At 32.7% G+C, this 25,244-nt stretch overlaps 1 protein-coding gene across 3 annotated transcripts in view; it reads right to left on the minus strand.

Annotated features, from left to right (window-relative positions):
• The window catches only part of ASCC3 (activating signal cointegrator 1 complex subunit 3), a 275,119-nt gene that overhangs the window by 231,901 nt on the left and 17,974 nt on the right, over window positions 1-25,244 (minus strand). For all 3 annotated transcript variants that reach the window (XM_057489450.1, XM_036890362.2, XM_036890359.2), the window contains exon 4: window positions 21,058-21,617. In XM_057489450.1, the coding sequence (XP_057345433.1) occupies window positions 21,058-21,617 (560 nt within the window). The remainder of the gene's footprint in view (window positions 1-21,057; window positions 21,618-25,244) is intronic.

Here is a 25,244-nt window from a genome sequence, read left to right on the forward strand (position 1 = left end):
TGAAATTTAAAGGAGACACAGTAGAAATAGGTAACATCCTTCTCTTAGATGTTGTTAAAGCCATTCTTATCTATTTAGGTACTTCTCAATAGACAAAGGTTCGTAGAATCCTTATCATTATTATAAATCCTTTTTAATTTAATTAAATTAATTTAAACTAATTCATTAAACTAATGAATGAAAAGTCAAAAAAAGAAACCAACATATATAGTTTGAGATGCAAAAAAAAATTATTTCAGGCCATGCACTAATTTTAAAACTAAAAAGCATTACTTCCTTGTTTATTAGAACACTTCTAACAGATGAATGTAGTTTATGAATCTCTCAGGAAAGGTATCAATCAGAAGACATGTATCAAATTTGTTTTGTTAAGTGTTAATATGGTACATGATAGAATCAAGATTAAAAATGTTTCTAGTCTGATATAATCTGGCCAGACCTAGGAGAAGTAATAGAGGTAAAACTGCACAATTTGGTTTAAAACTCATCTGTACTTGTCCAGGACAGAGAAACCTAGTCCCACAAGTAAATTCCTAAGGAAAATCCTGAAAGAGTAATAAGAGTTTGGTTATTTGCAGGCTCAATAAGAATAAAAAATGCTATGAAGGATAAGAAAAAATCTACTGTATTAATAGTATCTCAAAATCCCATTATTATCCCAAACACCCCATTTAGCAATTCAAAGAATACTATATTGAGTGAACAATATTTAGAGTACTGAGTTCAATTTTAATCTATACTTCTTAAGAAAGTTACAGTAAAAAATTAAAGTGTAGAACATGAGAAAACAAAGTAAAAATAAGATAAATCTATCTATGCAAACTTTTTCAATAGTAGGTCTATTATTATCAGCCATTCTGTTTGAGGAACATTCATTCATTGATTTGATAAGGATAATCACTATTTTTCTGGCCCCATTTTTTATTTCCTCATGCATCATTGCACATTGCTATCTTGAAACACTTCTTTCAATATACTTGATGTGTCACTCTTTTGATGTGTATCCTACTACTGCTGCTGCCACCTTCCTGTCTCCTGCTCACTTTGGCAATTGAATGTTTAAGTTCCTAAGGCTTAATCCTAGGCTTTCTCTTACTTTCACTCCATATTCTCTCCTTAGCTGTTCATTTTCAAGCCCTTAGCTTCCATGAGCAAGCACATGCTCAAAACTCCTAAGTTTTTACATCCTTCCCAGAACTCTACTCTGAGTCCCATATATCTAATTGCCCAGTGATCATCTCCCCTTGGGGATCTAAAGGGCTCTCACAATTCTGTATGTCCAAATTTGTCTTGATTTTCCCTCCTCTTCATTTTCTTTTAATTTACCCTATTTCCATGAATGGCACTGCCACCCTTCCAGTTACACAGGTCGAAACTCTAACTAACTAACTAACCCTGCCCCCAGCCTGCTTGGGCAGCATCTGAAGAGCCATAGGGCTCCCACCTTATTCCCACCCTTGGAGTTCTGGGAGCCAGTCTGCCATTCTAGGAGGCACTGGACACTTTCACCCTAGAATGTAAGCAGTTTCGTTTACATTCCTGCCCACCATCAGTATATCACTACTTTAATCTGTTACATACTAGAACCACATGAATCTTCCCATAATCAGCTTTCACATGCCACTTCCCAAGAAACTACAATAGGTCATCTAAGCTCAGTTTGTAAAGGACCTTAGAGGACATCTAAAAGAAGCTCCCATTAAAGCAATGCTTTATGCTGTTGGAGCTGTTGAGAACATGGGCTCGGAATCAGAGAGAACTAAGTCAATTCCTTAGTGACTATGGGCAACTTGCTTAAGCTCTCAGAGCTTCAGCTTTCTCTCTGTTAAAAGAAATTAGTAAAGTGTCTAAAAAGTGCTCGATAAATACTTACTGGCTGTTATTGACAATTTTTTCCTGGCTGATGAACATCCAGCATACTTCTGCCAGCAGGAAACAATCTTATAAGAAGGCAACTCATGCCACTATAATTTGAGCACTAATTGCAAAAAAACCCTTCCTCTTACTGAGCCCAATCAATCCCACTACAGCTTTCATCTATCACTCCGGCTGTGCCCTCTGGGGTTACAGGGAATGATTTTGGTAACATTTCTACAAGAGCCCTTCAGGTATATGTAGATAAGGCTAAGAACTCAGCACACTTCATTCACAACCTCTTTTTTCTCCAGGTAAACATACATCAATTCCTTACTACTAATCATACAACTTGGTTTCTAGATAATTCTTTACCCAGTTTCCTTTAAAAATAAATGTACCTTTCACTGAGCACATTAAAAAAAAATGACATACAAAACTGAACATAATATTTCAAATGTAAATTGATCAGGGTAGATCACAGAGACTATAACAACTTTGAACTAGATGTTAAACTTTCCTAAACACAGCATAACTTGGTAACAACATCGCACTGTTGGCTCAAACTGAATGTGTAGCTTAAAAACATCTGGCATGAGCTCTTGTCTGCACAAATTCATAGCAGACCAAGACTCTGATATCCTATGCTTTATTTAATAATTTTTAAGATCAGAATTTCAAATGGATCCCTTATAAGGTTCACTTTCTTCCTTTTAGTCTTTTGAGAGCTTTCTGAATCCAGATTCTGGCATCCATCCTATCAATTAACACTATCAAGGTTGAATCTGTCCTGATCACAAGTTCTATAGCCCTGCCTTTATGCACGTTGTCAATTAAAGTACTGAGGACAAGATAAAAGTAAAAAAAACACAGGATAACGAATGACTTATACACATGTCAAAACACACTGAGCTGTACACAGTAAGATTTATGCATTTTATGTTCCTTAGTTTTCAAAAAAGAGATTTAAAAAAAAAGATCAAGACCAAGACTCCAAATTGGCTAAGAACCAATATTTAGGACATTTTTCAATCAACTATTAACTCCAACTAAGATCAGCTGATATTTCTCCATCTTGTCTAGTTTAAATACTTCCCTAATATTGTAGCCACTAGCCACATGAGGCTATTTACATTCTAAGTAGTTATAAAAAAGCAAAATTTGTAAGTACAAATCTTGTTACATTAGCCACTTTTCAAGAGATCAACAGCCACATGTGGCTGGTGGTTACCATGTAGGAAAGAAAACAGTATTTCAATCATTAAAAAAAGACAGCTTTGTTCTAGAAGATATTTTGATTCTACTGCAAAATTCTCTGCTGAGATCTTGATAGAGTATGTTTATATGTCATAATTTGTCCAGTTGTATCATATTACTACCAAATTAATTTAAAAAGCCAGTTGTTTTACATTAGACCTTATCTTTGTGTTATACATTCTACAGGTTTTGGCAAATGTATAATGACTATGATGACATATATCCATCATCAGAGTATCATACAGAATAGATTCACTGCTCTAAAGGTCCTGAGCTCTCTACCAATTCACCTCTCTCATCCTCCCCTAACTCCTGGCAATCAGTGATCTTTCGACTGTCTCCAGAGTTTTGCCTTTTCCTGAATGTCATATAGTTGGAATCATACAGCACATAGCCTTTTCAAATCGACTTCTCTTACTTAGCAATATTCATTTAAGGTTCTTCCAAGTTTTTTCATGGCTTGGTAGCTCAGTCCTTTTATCACTAAATGATATTCTATTCTATGAATATACCACAGTTTATTTATCCCTCCCCTACTGAAGGATACCCTTGATTGTTTCTGAGTCTGGAGAATTATGTCTTTATTCTTTATTTTGTTAAAATCTACTCTAAATTGTACATTTTCATTATTCCTTATTTTTTATCTTTTGCAGTTTTTATAATAATATATTACTTAATCATAAAAGGCTTTTTTTATTTTTAAATAATACAAACCAGATTCTGATTAACCAATTTTTACCTTTTATCTGCTAATGACACAAAGCATCACTCCTGTAATTAATAAATAAAATAGGTCTTCACCCATTTATCATATTTGGAATGAACACCAGAAATTATATAAACACAAAAATCCCTTATCATGTAGACAAATCAGCTGATAACAAAGATTACAAGGACCAATGATTAGACAATGTGAACTTTATTTCCTCTGCCAAATCTTACTTTTCAAATAGAAAACCTTTTTCTATTAAACACAATTTAACTACATGGGAATCGTGCTGACATACCACATTTTCTAAAAAATCTTGTCACTGAGAATTATTTTAGTAATTTTAATAATATTAGTAATTATTATTAGTCATAACAGCAACAAGTATTTTAACAATTTTTGAGTTAATAAGCAAATTTCTTATCCTAATACCTAGTGGGAGTAGTTAAGAGGAACATAGATGCCATAAATGCACAGGGTCTTATTATATTCTTTCCAAGAAGCAACACGGCATCTTGAACTAAGCGAGTTAGGAAAAGGAACAGCAGCTTATACACAGAAATTAAGAATTTGCTTGACCATCTAAATGACCATATTTATAAAACGGAGCAAGTTGGGTGAGGTATTACTTTCAAGCAAGCTTATTGACAAATGTTCATACCTGTAACTCCTCATATACACATTTAATATTTGTATGAAAATTATTTATTATGCTTCATGACAGACTTAATGTGCAAGCAATAATGACAAGCCTTTCCTTACTGGCATAGACAGTAAGAATCACAGCATTTATCAGGGGACCTTTCTATTTAGGGGGTTTGCAAGGCACTAAACTCTATACACAGAAATTCAGTACCAAGAATATTATAGCACATATTACTTTTTCTGGGGATCAGTTGAAATGTAAAATGCATGAGCAATGAAGTTATGAAAACCAGTACTCATATAAAACTAGAGACAGGGTGAAAAGTACCAAAACAAAGCAAACTTCAATATGGCTCAACAATAATACAAGTAACAATGAGTTGATGGTTTTTACATTTAAAATTTTAAAAAAATTTTTTGGAATTATCAATATACTTGTAAAGGCTATAATTAAGCTAATCTTATTAAAAGCACATAATCATCATGACTAATTTTCCATTACCTTGAGCACTCTTAAGACTTCAATTTCAACCCTAAGTAGAAAGAATAGTTGAGTGTTTGCTGTTCACTGATTGTGACAAGGTAATTGGCATATGCATTCTATATACTAAATGTAGTTATTCTACTATTTTCAAGTTTTAGAGTGTTTTATAAATAGCTAGACCCCTAAACTGTCACAATAAAAAGCACAATGCTCCTAAAAGGATAAAAATAGTCATTTCTCTTTTTAAAAGTAACACTAAAGTATACTTTCCTTTTAAATTTCTTCTTGAAATTATCTTGAAATGGGAAAAAAGCTGTCATCTGAAAGAACAAGTATTAACAATTAAGATGAAAGAAGATGGCACAAAATTCATGCTTTAATGCACTTCCTCAGAAAAAAGAAAAACCGAAAAGATACTTCAAACTTAAAAACAAGAAAAATATTTCCCTGCACAAAAACTGGACAATAACGACAAAGCATTGAGTAGATCTAAAGTGGTGTTCTGGACAGCAAGGCCAGGAGTTTGGCTCCTGTGGAGTAAACCCGCTCTCGTACTGCGAGAACTGGAGCGAGGCTTAGCTGAAGCCAGGTTACAGGCCTGGGGCTCTGTTGTTCATGAGAAGGTGCTGATACTTGGGGCTAAAAGTACTACAGGAATTTAAGACGAGAAGAGGGGAAATGTGGAAGAGAGTTACAAATCAACAACAGCTTAAGAATTAAAACTCTAAACCTGCGAAGAAATCTTATACAAAAAGTTATTGTCAACAAAATCAACAATGGAAAAAGTTCACTCCAGAAGAAAGTAGTGTGGAACATGGTGACAAAGACTAAGTACTATTATGAAGTTCAAAGAGATCAATAAGGCAGTTGCTTCCATTAAAAGAATTTATGAAACACTATCCTTTTTGTTCAATTTTTCTGTAAACTTAAAACTGCTCTTAAGAAGTCCATTAATTTTTACAAAAGAAAAGATGATACATGATTCAAGAAAAAAACATTATAAAGCTATTATCAGAGTAATTATTCTCTTACTGTTGATAAATATTTGTAAAGTTGAAGGATTATCCACTTACGGTTTAAACAAAAACTATCCAATAAATACCTTCTATATAAAAATGCTTAAATCTTTGTGAAGAAAATGAGGAAGCAATGAAAAGAAGGAATTAATGACCAATATGCGGTCATTTTCTATCAGCATTAGTTATCAGCTTATTAAATACACATCGCTTTTGGAATTCTCACTGGGATCTATTTTTCAGATACATTAAATGTCCTTGAGGTCACCTTCTATTTTTAGAGTATTTCAAATGTTATGATGATTATTACTGATAATGTAAGAGAACAAGCAGAAGTAGACAGATTAAAAATATTAAAGAGGAAACCCATTTCTATTGTGAAACAAATACATCTGTTATAACTAGGAAGCCACCAGGCTTGTCACAACCACTTATGTATCTAAAGATTGGAAAACTGCCAGGTGTCTTATTAAAACTAACAAGTATATGAATCAGTCTTAAAACATATATGGGGAAAAAAGATAAAAGTGAGGAGAAACAAAGTCAAAAGAGGGTTCTCTGAAAACAAACTCTCCTCTGTCAAAGAGAGAAATTAGAGAAAGGCAGAGAGAAAGAGGCCACACAACTGAAAGCTAGTATAAAAACATTTATTTTTTAATAAGAGGACACTGTGAATAACTTTAGAGCAAAAGGCTTGAGTACACAGATGAAATAAATGGCTAATTTCATAGAAGAAAAGTAATTGTCAAACTTGATTTGAGAAGAAATAGAAAAACTGAGTAAGCTAACAACTATGGGAAAATCTGAATTGGTAATGAAAGTCGGCCGTCCAAAAGGACACCAAGCCAGAGAGTTTTAGAAGTATGCTGGTATCAAACTTTCATGAAAAGAATAATCACTTTCTCACAGAAACTTTTTGAAAACAGAAAAAAAAAGAAAGCTCTAGAAGTCTATTAAGTCATTACCTTAAGTATTAAAACGGGATAACTTACAAATTTTCTACTCAGGCTAAGAATCTAAGCATAGTAAAAGAATCAAAAAGCCATACAATGCAAGAGTGTTTATTCAATAAAGCCCCAAGAAAGAGAGGAGGCATTCTAATTTTCATGAATTAAACTAATGCAAATCCATGAATCTCCTTTTTCAATTAGAGATAATGCATTTTAAAAATTAGAGTTGTATCTATACTTCTACTGTGTGTATAATAAATGGCATAAATTAGAGTAAACAGACGATCAAAATAAAAACTACTCATTTTAGGTAATGTTTTCCTTTGAGATAATAAGCTATTTTAGATTGGCATGTGAAATAAAAAAGATATGCATAATGAAAACTATGATTCATGAAGTATGATAAAAGAAAAAAGTTGAATCACTCTGAAAAAAGTTTTGTATTAGTCCTTTTTGAATTAAATATTATAATAATTACATAAAGCAGAGCATTATTTATAAAACTGTAAATTATTCTTAATTTTGTTTGTGGCACAAAAAATTACTAAATATATGTAGGTTCCAAAGTAAAGTCTTAAATGACATAAGAAAATGACTGTGAAAATTAGGACAACCTTTATTGAGCATTTATTTTTCTCTCAAGAAAAATGTGCCACATAAATTGTTGCATTGCAGAGAACTAGATAAATTATATTTTCAGAGTAACTACTGCTTACGTACAGATACTTAATCTAAAACAAAAATTTAATAAAGTTAAAACCAAGGTCACTTGCAACTTAATTAAAAGTACTTGGAATATGAACACTATTTGTTTCTCAGATACTATAATTAGATATGTATTAAGTAAGGTTAAAGCTAAGTACCACTGTACACTTCAAGCTTATTTTACAGTTTCATGTACATGACAAATTGATAGCTTCCTTGAATCTCAGAAAGAAAATTCATACTGATTTTAATTGCCTTAGAGAAAACAAATTTACAGTCATCACATGTATGGTGTGTGTGTATATTTGCACATGTATATATAAAGATGAACAAAATTAATGTATTATATTTTAAATATTTAAGTGGACACTTACAATTTCTAAATCTAATAGTCATATTTGTTTATAGTTCAAACACGACCCAAAATGATTTTATTCATCTCACATACTATTAAAACACAGAAATTTATCCTTTATTTTGCTAATAAAATGTATTTATTTCTTTCCCATATCAATTATTATAGACATTTCTCAATTCATAAAATCCTGCTCCTGCAAATCAGTCATAACATACATTATATCAAACACCATTTCCTTCCCCATCCTCCTTTTAAATATATGTATTAAAGTTCCAAGAGTAGGAGACTTAAGAAAGCAAGATAATGGGAATGAGTTGATTACACTTTGTTATATTTCCTTTTTTGTCTCCCCAAACCTAAAAATAGTTAATACACAGTAGAGGATGAATTAATGCATGAACAAACAAGTGAACAGTGCTAAACAGAAGAATAAGATGAAAAGTTCTAAATTTGGCAAAATATCTTACTCCTCAAGAACCACCCCAATTAAGAACAAAATAGTTTGGAATCTGTTAATTGCCACAAATTGGAAACAGCAAGCATTTTTATGTCTTTGTTGTGAGTTTAAGTTAAACTCAGAGGTTCATTAACAAGGAGGAGTGGGGTTACACCCAGTGGATGGAGGATGGACACTCATGTATCTACAACAGCTTTTCTTTCTTTTTAAAGTACAACAAATCATTGAGTATGACATTGCCATTTTCTTACTCATTCATTGTTTAATAAAAGCCTAACATGTAGGAAAAACATAAAGCAGGAAATAACCACCAGCTAATTTTTTTACAAATGCAGCTGCTAAACCAGATCTTCCTATCTGGAATTAACAGCATTTCTGGTTACAAATATATGAGCTTATATTTATCTATTTTATCATATTGTGCTCAGCTCATCATTCTAACAATTTGAGCCACTAAGAAGGTAATAAAGCTACATACAACCAAGGCAAATAAAAATATGGCTAGTGCTTTCCCATGCAGATTATAAAGCTTAAGAGACCTGTTATAGCAGGTGAAGCACTTCAACTAGCTCAACCTCTCCTAAATTTTACAGATAGCTAAAAGTAGAACAAATGATTATTGAGTTTTCCTCATGAAAATTTTATCCCTTATAAAGTTAAAGTAGGAATGAATAACCTAAACTGGCCAACAATCTGGAAGGAACAAGAACCCTGGGAACACATGGCTATATCACTTCAGAGTATGCAATATGGACATATTCAGATACATATCCGTAAGTTAAAAACATAGAAGATACATCTGATCCAAACAGCATTCTACATAAGGTCAAAGAAACTAAAAAGGAAAAAAGTTCAAAAAAGATGGGAGGTTCAGTCATGTCTTTGGGATTGCCTTTCTAATAAGCATAGCACCAAAGGAAGATTCCTAAATGAAAAGATGAACAGACTTGTCTACTTGAACACTTATGACACATGCAAAATTTTTAAAAGTATTATTATAAATGCTCTTACAAATAAAAAAGGTAACTCAATTTCATCAAATGAAAAATTGACAATTATCATAAGAAAATAGTAAGTGGCCTACAAAAATATGGAAAAAAAACTTTAACTTTTAAGTAGTAATAAAAAATGTAGTTAAAAAACAGTGTGCTACCATTTCCCCTCTACTAAACAGAAAGGATTGTTTTTTGAAGTATAATATATAGGATTGGCAAAGATATTAATTAGAACAGGGACATGCTTACACACTACAGGTTAAATCTAGAAAAATGGTATATTTTTCTAATTTCAGTAAAGTATTTTGTCAATACTTTTTGATACAAATATTCACTGAGGAAATATTTAGTGTTTCATTCTTTATTGCAATTTATTTATAATAGGGAAAAGCTAGATATAAGTTAAGTCTTCAATAGCAGAGCACTAATTTAATAAGCTAGGATATGATGATAAATGTCATAATCTGCAGCCATTAAAAATTACACAAAATATTATAAAAACATGCATACAAGTGTTAACAAAAAGGTTCAAAATTATATATGCTATATGACGCATTTTCTAACATATTCATGTTTTTAAAAATATATACTCCAAAATATTTGAAAATATCACCGTTAGAGCTAAGATTATGGATGACTTAGTCCCTGCATTTTATGTATAAGTGTGCTCTAAATTTTCTACAATGATATATTTTTCAAGTAGAAAAATAGTGTAAAAATAAATAATGGCATTAAAAAATGAAATGGCATAAAAAAACTTGAAATTTTCACCACAGTCCTGAAAAAAGCAACAGGAAAAAACTGCCTGGATTCTAATGAAACATTGAGCTCACACACTAGAGCTTATACACATAAACTGAAAAAATCAGATGGACATGACAGAAAAAATGGTAGCAAAATCGTACACTAAAAACATATATTTACACATAAGCTTTTAAAAACTGTAATAGCATTTGTAAGGTTAAATCTCTAAAAAAATATGTAGGCATAAAAAAATGAAATAAAAAAACAAAGAGTCCTTTCATCAATGTTTTTAAAAAAACAAGATCAGAACATTTTATTCCTTGGGGAAGAGGGACAAAGCAAGTCCCTTCTCACTGGGCTTACATCTTCTCCTACAGAGAATGTTAGCTTAAACAGGAAAGGGCAACACAAAATACCATAAATACTGAATGTTTCTGTGGTAAGGGAGAAAAGTATTAAGGAATCCTCCAGGCTCTTCAAATAAATAAGTGCGGGTATTCAGACCCTGACGCATCGTATCCCAAGGTTCAGGAACCACACAGACCGGTCTCAGAATCACTGCCTATCTCTGAGAAATAACTGAGAAAAACGTAAGTGCCAGATGAAGGCAAAATTCCCCAATTTAAAAAAAGAAAAATGATGGGTGGTGAAACGACTTAATTGTAAGCTTAATACCATCACACGGGGTCAGTATGGGAGAATATATTTGTAAATGACATATCCGACAAAGGGTTAACATCCAAAATATACAAAGAAATCATACACCTCAACACCCAAAGAGCAAATAACCCTATTAAAAAATGGGCGGAGGATATGAACAGACGATTCTCCAAAGAAGAAATTCAGATGGCCAACAGGCACATGAAAAGATGCTCCACATTGCTAATTATCAGAGAAATGCAAATTAAAACCACAATGAGGTATCACCTCATGCCAGTTAGGATGGCCAACATAGAAAAGACTAGGAACAACAAATGCTGGTGAGGATGCAGAGAAAGGGGAACCCTCCTATACTGCTGGTGGGAATGTAAATTAGTTCAACCATTGTGGAAAGCTGTATGGAGAATCCTCAAAAAACTCAAAATAGAAATACCATTTGACCCAGGAATTCCACTCCTGGGAATTTACCCTAAGAATGCAGTTTCCCGGTCTCAAAAAGACATATGCACCCCTATGTTTTTTTTGCAGCACTATTTACAATAGCCAAGATATGGAAGCAACCTAAGTGTCCATCAGTAGATGAATGGATAAAGAAGATGTGGTACATATACACAATGGAGTATTATGCAGCCATAAGAAGAAAACAAATCCTACCATTTGCAACAACATGGGTGGAGCTAGAGGATATTAGTGAGGGTATTAGTGAGGCTCAGTGAAATAAGCCAGGTGGAGAAAGACAAGTACCAAATGATTTCACTCATCTGTGGAGCATAAGAACAAAGCAAAAACTGAAGGTACAAAACAGCAGCAGACACAAAGAACCCAAGAATGGACTAACAGTTGCCAAAGGGAAAGGGACTGGGGGAGGGGAGGTGGGAAGGGAGGGAGGAGGGGAATAAGGGGAATTACAATTAGCACACATAATGTGTGGGGGAGCACGGGGAAGGCAGTATAGTACAGAGAAGACAAGTAGTAATTCTATAGCATCTTACTATGCTGATGGACAGTGACTGTAATGGGTATGTGGTGGGGACTTGATAATGGGGGGAATCTGGTAACCACAATGTTGCTCATGTAATTGTATATTAATGATACCAAAAAAAAATCAACACATGGTGATATAATAGAATGATGAACAGGATATATCAATTCAAGTCATGACCAAGTAGTCTTAATTCCTTTCCTTTTAAGAGTATTAGGCTAGCTGTTCTTAGACTGGCAAAGCAACTGAAACTTTAATATCTTTGAAGAAAAGATGATGAAAGTATTCTACCTGTCAATACTGTTACATCTATGGAACACTGAACAACTGTATTCAAATTATAATGATAATTGATTAATGTCAATGTAAGAGGAAAACTGAAGGAATTTTACACTTAAAAAGAGAAAAAAACTAAGGAAGAAAAATATAACTGCCATCACATGTCTAAAATATAGTCATTAAAAGAGTAGATGTCTACAGCTTTGTTTTCCCACTGTACAAATATAGGACTAAATGGCAGACATACTAGGAGTAATATCAGTTCAGCAAAGCAAAAGTTACAAGAGAACTACTCAAGAAAGATATAGGACGCCTTCTGAAAAAAAAATCAAGAAGAGAAAAGAAAGGCTCTTCATTAGAGTAAGTAGACCTCATTATCTGGACATCACAATTTGAATAGATGCTAGACACACAAATACTACACTGGGTGAGAAAATTCCATGATTCTAAACATCCTCTAAGTCTTAAAGTATAATTTTAACCAATGGCGGCTCTCTATTCAGACTTGATGGAGGGAAGGTTTCTTCTGATTATTTGGTGAAGAGATCAGGAAAATCAACATACATTTGGATCTCATAAAAGGGACACTCTTAATTTCAACCTGGTTGATGTTGGTGTCCTCCTTATTGTTCAGCAGTGCTAAGTCTATCAAAAAGAATATACAATGCCTAACAGATGGAAAACCTTTTCATAAGGCAATAATGTTAATCACCAGCACAATATTTTAAATACCCTATTCTAGGTACCAAAAACATTATCATATCCTCCTTGCCAAACTGCAGTATAAACACATTAAATCAGTAGTTCTCAAAATGTGGTCTGAAATCTCTAAGATCCTTTCAGGACGTCCATGAGGTAAAACTTATTTTAATAGTAATACTAAAATATTATTTTCCTCCTTCATTCTCATTCCTCCCATGAGTATAATCTGAGTGGAGTTTTGCAGAGGCTACATAATGTGTGATAATCAGAACAGACTAAATACAAAAGCACATATGGGAATCTAGCTGTCTTCTAATAAGCTAGCCATTGAAATGATTTTTAAAAATTTAATAGTCTCTTCATATTTTTTATTTTAGAAGTTATTTTTCATAAAAATGTAACAAATTCATTAGTATGAATATAATAGATTTCTTTATATAGCAGATTTATATTAATGTAATAGATTTAGTTTTATTTTAAATGACAATACCTAGTTTAATATAAAAATTTGTTTTAATTTCTAATACAATAAATATCAATAGAACATATTGATGAACAACATAAAGAACACTTGCATGAAGTCCTCAGCAATTTTTAAGAAGTTTTGAGATTTTTTTAAGAAGCAGCAGTTCAAGAACCACTGTATTAAACCATGCTAAATATTCTACATCAAAATTTCAAAGGATGCTGGAATCATTTACAATACAAATAGATACTAAAAAATATACACTTCTCTCATATGCCATCTAACCAAATAATCCCTACTTCTTAGGATCAGGCACATTATCTGGCATATGGTTAGGTTCAGAAACGAACTTGCTTGGGTCAAGTAACACCATCTGCAGAGAGTCAAGAGATAATGCTAACAGCAAATGTCAAATCACAAATGCTATAAAGAATGAGCCCCATCTGCCCACAAGCAAACTATGATCCTACCAATACAACTCAAAATTCACTTTTCTAAATTACATAGTAACTCCATCAATATTTACATTAGCATTAATAACTCTGCAAATAGCATTTAATATTAAGTAATACCAAGAGATACATATACTCCAATACATCTGCAATATTCTCAAGTATTTTTCTATTAACACCTTTTCTATTTTACTACAAGCTGAAAATCAGAACCCACTTCGAAAAGTAAATCCAGAAGATTTTCTTCAGGATTAATAAGACCTAAAAAAGCAAAACAGAAAAAAACAGTAGTAAAAATAATTCTCTGAATTAAGACCTAGCCTTTAAGCATTATTTCATTAATTACTTGAAATTTACATATAATAAGATATAGAAGAAAATTTACAGATTGATTTGTAAGGTATACACTCTAATAAAACTTTGTAAGTACAAATATATGATGCTTATTAATGTGGAAGGCAAGAAACTAACATTCGCGATCCTACAAGTGTGTAGCATTATGCTAACTACTTGGTATGTATCACAAATCTTCACAGCAACACTGTAAAGCAAGTATTTTACAAATTAGGGAATAGCTGTTCACAAGAGCTTAGTAATTTGCTATGGTCAACAAAAGGCAAGCAGACAAAAGTTGCCTTGGCTTTGTAAGACAAGAAATTCCTTCCAAGAGCCTTGTCACTAATGCCCTTCTCTTCAAAGAACCTGATGGGGCATACTCCACAGGAACAGCAGGGCGAGGCTGAAAGTCCCAGAATTTCTACCAATGTCTTGCTTTGTGACACAGAAACAAGTGGGCCTCAGTTGTTTTTCATCTTTATAGAGAGGATACCCCCACTACCTTGCAGGACCATAAAGAAAATGGTAATGTCAAGAGCACATGAAACATGGTAATTTTGCTGTTACTAATACTACTACTTTTTAGGGGGAAAGTTTGTGTTGAAAGTTTTATTAACTATATAATCCCACCATTCTTGTTAGGGAACAGCAGGAAAAGGAACATATCTGTACCAATACTGCTTGGGTGCTAAGAAAACATGGAATGTTCAACTATTATTTGTTTCTGGTAGTTAAAATGTACTAACTTTAATAAATATTTTTAAAAGTAAGTTAATCTCAAGAGCATAAAGAACCTTAAAGCCCACCCAGCCCAAATTCTAAGGCTTAATCATAATGACTACAGCCTTAACAGAGAAAATACGAGAGGTTAAAAAAAGAAAAGCCTTTAGAAGATAGTAACTTGGAGGTACAAAGCAGGGAAAGAAAAGAAGATGGTATTAAGAAACCTAAGAAGTGAGCTGTTTTATTAGTTCAACATCCACAGAAACCTAAAATTCTCTGCAGAAATATTAAAACTCATCTTTAACAGGGTCTCGAAGTTTCATTCTTTCCTTATTCAACCAATTCTGAAACTTACTAAACTTACTAAAAGGCAAAGACATTGTTTCTAAAGAAATTGCAAATTAAGGTAAATGCCAAATATTCCTCCACATATTTAAAATGCTTTATGTTTCAAAGCATCAAATACAGGAAAACATACAGACCTACTTCTTGGCAAAGAAAGTACACACTGGCGTCAATGTCTGAATTTAGATCCCAGATTCACCACGTACTCTGTAACTTTGGGCAAATTTCTCAACATTTCTATAAAATGCTACCTACCTCCTGTGAGTAATAATCCATGAAGCCAATGAAATATTTCCTTATGGTCCCAGCAAAGTGGAGGCACCAAAAAAATGAGAAAAAGTTTTTTAAAGTATTTGATGCTTAATGATAAAAACAATTGACAACATAGGTATATAGGGAACATACCTCAACATAATATAAAGATCATATATGATAAAACCACAGCTAGCAACAGTCAATGGCAAAAAGCTGAGATTAGGAACAACACAAGGATGAACACCCTCACTACTTTCATTCAACATAATACGGGATGTCCTAGCCAAAGCAATCAGAAAAGAAAAAGAAAGAAAAGGCATCCAAACTGATATAGAAGAAAACTGTCACTATTTACAGATGATGTAATTCTATATAGAGAAAAAACAAAAAAATGAATTCAGTAAAGTTGCAGAATATAAAATCAATATATAGAAATCTGTTGCATTTCTATGTACTAATAATGAATAGCAGAAAGAGAAATGAAGAAAATAATCCCATTTACAACTGCAACAAAAACAGCAAAACACCTATGAATCAGTTTAACCAAGGAGGTAAAAGACATGTATTCTGAAAACTATAAATATTGCTATAAAATAACTTAGAGATGATACAAGTAAATGAAAAACATATCATGCTTATAAACTAAAATAATTATTATTGTTAAAATGTTCATATTACCCAAAGCAATCTATAGATTCAATGCAATCTCCATCAAAATACCAATGGTATTTTTCACAGAACTAGGACAAATAACCCTAAAATTTGCATGGAACCATAAAGACCCTTAATAACCAAAGCAATCTTAAGAAAAACAAAGCTGGTGTATCATGCTTCATAATTTCAAACTCTACTACAAAGTTATAGCAATCAAAACACTATGGTACTGGCACAAACACAGACACACAGATCAATGGAACAGAATGAAACAGAGAGTCCAGAAATAAACCTATGTTTATATGCTCTATGACAAAGGAGGAAGGAAGTATACAATAGGGAAAAAATAGTATTTTAATAAATGGTCTTTTTATTAAAAAATAGTCTTTTAATAAATGGTCTTTTTTATTAAATGGGAAAACTGGACAGCTATATGTAAAAGAATAAAACTGGACCACTGTCTCACACTATACACAAAAATAAACTCAAAATGGATTAAAGAACAAATGAAAGACCCAAAACTATAGAACTCCTAAAAGACAACACAAGCATTAAACTCTTGAACATTGACATTAGCAATTTTTTTCTGGATATGTTTCCCCAGGCAAGGGAAACAAAAGCAAAAATAAACCAGTGAGACTATATCAAAATAAAAAGCATATGACCACAAAGAAAACCATCAACAAAACAAAAACAATCTATGGAATGGGAGATGTTTGCAAATTATATATCTAATAGGTATTAATATCCAAAATATAGAAGGAACTCATACAACTCAATATAAAAAAAACCCAAATACTCTTAATTTAAAAATGGGCAGAAGAATTGAACATACATTTTCAAAAGAAGACATACAGATGGCCAACAGAAAAATGGAAAGATGTTCAACATTACTAGCTGTCAAGGAAATTCAAATCAAAACAATGAGATATCACTTCATACCAGTCAGAATGGCAGTATCAAAAAGACAAGAAATAACAAGTGCAGAGAGGATATGGAGAAAAGGGAACCCTCATACACTGCTGATGGGAATGTAAACTGGAACAGCCACTATGGAAAACATATGCAGTTTCCTCAAAACATTAAAAACTGTAATATCAAATGACCCAGTAATGTCACTTCTGGGAATTTACCTGAAGAAAACAAGATCACTAATTCAACAAGATATACGCACACCTATGTTTATTGTAGCATTATTTACAATAGCCAAGAATTGGAGGCAACCTAGGTGTCCAATGATGGATGGACACAGAAGATGTGTGTATACATATATACACGGAATATTGCTCAGTCATAAAAAATAATGAAATCTTGCCATTCGTAACAACATGGATGTACCTAGAGAGTATTATGCTAAGTGAAATGATTCAAAGACAAATACCATTCCAGTTCACTTAACTATATTATCTAAAAACTAAAACAAGTGAACAGACTAGAAATAGACTAATAAAAAAAACAAACTTGTGGTTGCCACAGAAGAAAAGGGTAGGAGGATGGGTGAAACAGCTGCAAGGGATTAAGAAATACAAGCTTTCAAATATAAAATAAGTAAATCACAGGGATGAAAATTACAGCATAGGGAATACATTCAATAATATTGTAATAACTAAGTATGGTGAGAGATAGTAACTATTGTTACTATCATGGTGATCATTTTGTGTATATAATTGTTGAATCACTATCTTATCCATGTGGAAGTAATATAACATTGTATGTCATATACACTTTCATAAAAATTTAATTAAAAAAAAGAATCTGATGTTTGAAAAAGACATCAAATTATCCACAGTGGTAGAAATAAAATTTTATTAGGCTTTCTTTTATTTGCCTTAGTATTTTTTTCTTAATCACTCATGGGAGGGGAGAGGTGCCTCAGAGTGTAACCTCTTAATATTTAGGGATTCTAACAGTTTTTAACCCAGCACTGCCTACCTCAAAGCATTGCTGTTAAGGATTAAGTGAAACAGTGCACATAAAACACAACATAATGCATTATGTCCTACAGAAGGCACTCAAATGTAGCCATTATTATTACTATTATTAATGTCATTAGGATTATTTCTCTTTCTCTCCACATGTTTCAGACTAGAATCTCTCTTACATCTTTGTCGTAAATGTCATCATATGCATACACTTTCATTCTCATACTTCCAACACTAGTTCAACATTAACATAAAGGTCTTTAGGAAAAAAGACTTCTAAACAGCCAGCCTTTAAAAACAACTTTGTCATCAGTCATTAGGTCAATAAACTAAACAGAACTGAAGGAGGAGGAAAAATACCTTCAGCATAGATATAGATTTCTGTGGATTTCTTTTAAGTTTACTAAAAATATGTTCCTATGGTTCTGCTAAATATCTGGAGCAGTAACTTACTGTATGGCTATTTAAATATTATTATTCCATAGAGTCAACAAAAAGCTCAAAAAGAAATGGAAATTAACTATTCTATCACATTAACTGATTACTCTTAATTACACTCTCCATGCTTAAGGGAGAGATTTAAAATTAATGGACAGCACATAAAGTATAACACACGACAGTGAGAAAAGCAGTGGTCAAGAGAGATTGCACTGAAACATTTTTCTATTAAAGCATTACTTCAAAATCACAGGATAAATTTGCTGTACCACAATATAACCACATAGGAAGAGATCTAATATATGAAGTAAGAATAATCTATAATGTGAAACAAAAAATTATCATGACTATTTCTTTTCATTCACAGAAAATCCAAAACACTGACAGGAATGACCATTTTAAAACTCCTGACTCAAGCCACTTGGCAGAATATGAAACATGTTAAACCCTAGTTAAAAATCACTGAACCAGACCATACAGGGTATACTTACAGGTTTTAGAGTGGCTTACAATACACCTTAACAAGGTGTACAAGGTCTCACCTTATTTGGCCCTTTACCTATCTGCCCACCCTTGCCTCCTACGATACCTCCCTTTGCATCCTGCACCCTCACTGTACAGAGGGCAGCTCTCTAAACACACCGTGTTCTTTCTCACATTTAAAATATGTTCCCTACCTTCCTGGTCCACTTAAAGAAGTTAAATCTAGTCATATTTAAAGACTTGACTTAAGTTTTCCCTTCTCTAGGAATACTTTTCCTACTACACTAACCCCTCTGAGGAATCTATGACTTGTTCTTTGATGTCCCCATTTTCTTAGCATATTGTATCAAACACCTAAGATATTTGGGTATACCTAACTATTGACAAGTTTTCTCCTACTAAACAATTAATTCCTTGAGAGAAAGGTTGCTATCTTATTCATCCGTTTCTGCCCAGTAACTAGCACTGTACCTAGTACTTATTAAGCAAACAATAAATAAATGAAGAATGGATGGATGCATGGATTTCGTCTGACTTTACAATGAGGTAGATTATGAAAAAAAAATCTTGAAAACTAGAAAACACTCCCTCCAACAATCAGATTCAGTTACATACTTAAATTTATGGTGAGGAATTTCATTCCTCTGGATACACAGAAGTAAAAAGAATAGTCTTATGTCTACTCAGAAAATAAAATATTCATTACTCTGACATTTATGAGTTTCCATTTACTATAATTATAATAGGGAAATCTATGTATTTGATTACAATAAGTAAATACCAGTAAGATCTTATTTATAAATAACTATTTTTAAACAATATTATTATTTTTAGAATGTTAGAGAAAATCCATTCACAACTGTGCACCATATCTGATATAAATTAAACTAAGTGTAAAACACTCAAGGTTAATAGGACTTGAGTACAGAATGAACAACATAATAACTTACTTTCAAGTTAATCAGCAAATACCTATCACTACCATGAGTTTAGTCCTCCAATACCAGTATAACTAATTCTCCAAATTAATTTTTATCTGAAGAAAATTACTTGTGTTTTTATCTGTATTCCTAGTACTGTATGATTTAAAAATTCTTAATTCCAAGAAAAATAACAGTAACAACAAAAAATCACAGCTACCATGTAATGAGTATTTGCTAAGTGCTACTTATCAATTCACATATAATACCTCAGTTAAGGCATATACCAATTCTATAATCTTCATATTCATAGACCCTTGAGATAGCCCCAAAAAACCAGCCTCTGGGAAATTGAATTATCTGGAGTCTCACTCCCAGTAAGTGGGAAAGGAAGGACTGATTTCAAAGACTTTGCCCTTCTGCCCTTTCTACAACTTTATGACACCTTTCTTAATCCTTCATCAAATATGTTACTCTTCCACTTTATCCAGTATTAAAATCAGATAATTTAAAATTTATAATAGGAACTTTATTTTCAACTTCTGAGAGGAAAGCAATATAATGCCAGTATTAGTTTTGGGAACAAAACTAATCCTTCAAGATAAACTTTTCATGTGATAATAAGAGTAATTCATCATTTTGAGTAACATAACCAAATCATGGCACAGAAAGGAATTAAAATGTTTTCCTTTGTGTGATATAAAAATTATGAGGACAAATTTATTTATTGAACAAGTAATATAAAATAGTCCAATTATTTCTAGACCAGTCTGTTTTTTAATGTTCATTCTTTCCAAAATAGAAATTACTCAAAAATGCTTTTCTAAATCAGTAAGTCACTCAGTATGTTGATAAAATTTCTAATATTTTTAAGTTTATTATATTTTCATCAAAGACCTTTTAAATATATTAAATGCTATGCAAATGTTAACACTTATTAGAGTAATCATGTACTTTGTCATTCAAACCTATACACCTTCTGAAGGGCACTACTAATCATTACAATGTAACAACACTCAACGAGGACTGTCCCTTATCCCCAACTACTGCTCTCTGACTCTTCTGCTATTTCTTATTCTCAAAGTCCTCCTATAAGGACCTAGTGGAAAGATACACATGTCTACTAGGTAAAACCATTTGGTGACATACTTGACGATATAGCACAATATTAAAGAAGTACTTTCTTTGCTAATCACCCATGTTTAAGAAGACTATTTCATTAGGATAATTCACATAAATATAAAACTTCAATAACTTCAACTATACCTCATTCTGAAGTTCATCACCACTTTTAACAGAAGCAAGCATATCATATAAAGTACAGCAAAGGTCTTCTATTCTTGTTGCTTCAGCCATTTCACTTAAAGTTGCATTTAAGTACTTCTCAACTTCACACCACAAAAAGGAGTCGTTTGTTTTTTCTACAGGCTTGAGCTCTGGGGTGGATTGCTCCTGCAAATGTTCATTCAGAAACTTCTTGTAATCTAAGCTTATGGTTTTCTGGGATTCACCATTTATTGGCAGTTCATCCAAGTAGTCCAAATCATGCATGTCAAATGAAAACGCTAAATTTTTACCAAATAAAACTCTATCACCATATTCCTCTTTTGTCATCTGGACAAGAGCAGCAAGACTGTCTTGATGAAAATGAGAAATAATTCGATTAGTAGCATCACAAGCTGCAGTGGCAGATGATGATGGAAAGGGACCAAACATCTGTTTGATAGCTTTTGTCTCCTGGTGCCCAACAGAGTCCTTCAAGTGAAATGTCTTAAAGAGAAATGCAGCTGCGCTTTCAATTGCTTCTTTCCCATTATCCACTCCAACTATTCAAAAACAAAACGAACAGTATTAGGTCAAATGAAATCATGGTTACCATTAAAAGAAACAAAACAAAAAACACGACCATATTCTTCTGAGTAAATCCAATAGCGAAAATATACTGATAAAGATAACCAATTTAGGACCAGAAAAATCCTTTTAAGTCTATTTCCAAGTTTCCACAGAACTACCTTAGGTAAAACAAAAACAAAAACAAAAACAAACAGTAATTACTCTATGCTTAAGTATAGAAATTACCTATTAACAACTCTTCACCTCTTTCTGAAGGCATTAGCTAAAATTTATTTAAAACCACAGTTTAAAAACTGATTTGATGAGCTAAATTAACCAAAATAAGGTATAAAAAACTGTTAATTACAGACTTTTGGAGCAGGAAGGAAATTTCAGAGGTCTATAACTGTCTTTCCAATCTGTACTGTAAATCTGAGATGGCAAGAACTAGATTTATTTAATTTTTATTAAAAAATATTTAACACCATTAAGGATGGACATAATAGAATCTTTAAAAATAAATGTAGGGATATTATACAACATTTAAAAAGAAGTTTAGTAGAGGCCAAAAGTAAATCCCTTGCCAAAATAAGAAGTAAAGGAGCAGCCCCTGATTTCTTTAAGTCATTAATTTCTCATATTTGATTTTCTGATTTAAGCATAGTCTTAGACAAGCAGTGATTCTATAGCATCTTACTATGCTAATAGACAGTGACTGCAATGGGGTATGTGGTGGGGACTTGATAATAGGGGGAGTCTAGTAACCATAATATTGCTCATGTAATTGTGCATTAATAATAGCAAAAAAAAAAAAAAAGGGAATAGTCTTAGAGCAGAAAAAAGGAGTTTCAATTTTCAGAAGTCCCAAAAAGTCAACATGACTTACCTAAAGTAATATAGAAAAAAATTTGTAATATAATTCACACTAGTTTCTTTCTGAAACTCTGGCTCCAGTCACATCACAAATTCTGAGCACCTTAGTCAAACTTGCTAATTCAATGCAAATTCCTACAATTAGTTTTCAAGTCACTCCAGGATCCTTTTTTGCCAGCTTTACTAACTATTAAACATTTCCTGCTCCAGCCAACAAGGATTTAACATCCAAATCCCAGGTCCTATCCTATTTCCATGCCTTTATTTAACCTTCCCAAGGCCTCTGTTCAAATCCTACCCATGTTTCAGAATCCAGATGAATTAATTGCCTCTTTCAAGGTAAGTACAATATTTTATACATTGTTGTATTCTCTCACTGCTCCTAGCCCAAAATAGGTGCTTCAACAGATTTGAATTAAAATGAACCCAGGCCTCGATAACATCAGACTAGTGTTTTTTACATTATACTGTACTGCCTCAGTTAACTTTTTATTGTATCTGATATTTACACATATGTGTAGAAGACTAACAGTTTATATGAGTGAATATAAGCAATTTTATAATGTGTGCCTATTATTTCTAATTTCTTCAAGTATGAAACCTACTTTTAAGATTATAAAGACTTTAAAATAGCATTTGACATATAATTATTCTTTAAGTATTGAGGAAAATACATGACAGAATCTTCTATAAATTAAATAACGCTTTTTAACGTAATAACATAAATTAACGTAATAGCATTTATGTTCATTTTGGTTGTTCAATCCATATATGATGCTTGGAGAACTTAGGTTATGGGTAATTTAGGGACTGTGCAGTCCCTAATTCCACAGATAATTCAACAGGGTTGGGACTACTAAAGTCTGAACAAAAATGGAATTCATATTTATAAATTCATTCTATATCTAATGTAAATATGTATTCTGTTATAAAGGCATTATCATTTTGCACCTTGGGATTATTCTTAAAGAACTTATTAAGAACTTTCATATTATCTCAATTCTTCCTCATAAAATTATCTTCCTCTTACAGATGCTAAAACACGGAGACTCCTAATTAAATAATCTGGGGGAGATCAAACAGCCATTTGCTTATTAAACAAGATTCCAAGCATTCTTCTTAGTCATAAAGTTCTTTCTACTACACCACACTGATTACCTGTGAATTCCAAGAAAGTAGATTTATCTCTAATTCTCCTTTACTAAATAAATAATAAATCACCTTAGGAAATATAGTCATAAATGGGAGAATTACCTTAATTTATTACCAAAAGTGGAATTAAATACCCATTACTAGGTGACTGGTTAAATTATAATACAGCCACATATTGTGTTCATTAAATCTAATTAACAGAAACACGTACCTTACCATAATATAATATCTACAATATAGTGGGAGAAAAAGTAAGTTGAGTTCACTTTTGAAGAAGAAGAAAATAACTGCAGACTCAAAGAAACATCTACAGAGATCAAGAATATTTTTTCAGGGTTTTAACTTTTTAATGAGCAAGAGCTTTCATCTACAGAATCTCAAACATACAAATACTTTTAAAACATTTAGGTGCAGTTGGATAACTGCCCCATGAACATTAATACTCTTGCCTAATTACTAACTGTCCTGCACAACATACTCCACCACACCTTGGGTTAGCTGCTAAGCATGGACACGAACTCACAACTGCACAGTGGTTTCTCAAAAGTGAATCTGCACTGCGCTACTTGGGAGTCCCGGAGTTCTCATTTTTGAGAAGCACTGATACACATCATTTGTGATAACGGCTCAATACCCCATTTATTTATTGACCATCTACTGTATGGCTTGCACCATCTTAGGCACCAGAGTACAAAAACCTGTGATCCCTGGAATCCCTGTATCATCTAGGCTTTCACAACATCAGCGATAAGCAACTATCAATGAGAAAGTACTCTAAAAAGTACAGAATAGCTGACAGTCTAAAGGAACACTGTCTACTAAGATTAGAAAGCAATAACAGGAGGCATGAATGAAGCCTAAGCCATTTCTTCAGAGATGAGAAGCATTTCCCCAGGTAAGCACAATGGGATGTTACTTTAAAGCATAAATGACAGAAAAAAAACAGTAAGCACTGTTCAGGAAATTAAGATAATAAACACTGCGTATGATAGGAGTAAAGGCTGCATGTGATAAAATGGCAAGGAGATGAAAGGTAAATTGTTTCAATTCATAAAGGAGCTTTACTGGAAATAAAACTGAGCTTTGCTTCTTGCAAAGATCAGTAGAGTGGCAGTGAAGAAGCTGAATAAGAAGTTGAGAAAGCCTGAGGCAATATGCTAACATATTTCAGATATGAGATGGGAAAAGTGTAAATAAAATAGGGCAATGGTAAATAGGTGGTGGGGAGTGAATTTAAGAAGAGCCAAAAAGTACACTTGACAAAACATGACCTCTGACTGCAAGGACAGGAAAGAATCCAGGATTTCCACAATGTTTCTACTTGAGAATGTAGGTCTAGGCACACCTTTACCACAAATCGACAATTCACTTAACCTTCATGGGCCCTGTTTCTTCACATATAAAATGAAGGGACTGGACAAGATGTTCCCTGATGTCCCCTCCAGCTTAAAATGCCTACTACTCTACCTCGTCAACATACATGGTCTTAATCAAGCACTTCTAAATCACATTTTACTCAATGGAAATGAAAGTAATTCTTTTTTCTTTATTCTGTTGCTCTACCTTTTTAATAGTTACACCAAAATTACCTGTGC

The sequence above is a fragment of the Manis pentadactyla genome, chromosome 12, assembly GCF_030020395.1.
Source record: "Manis pentadactyla isolate mManPen7 chromosome 12, mManPen7.hap1, whole genome shotgun sequence".
Classification (NCBI taxonomy): domain Eukaryota; kingdom Metazoa; phylum Chordata; class Mammalia; order Pholidota; family Manidae; genus Manis; species Manis pentadactyla.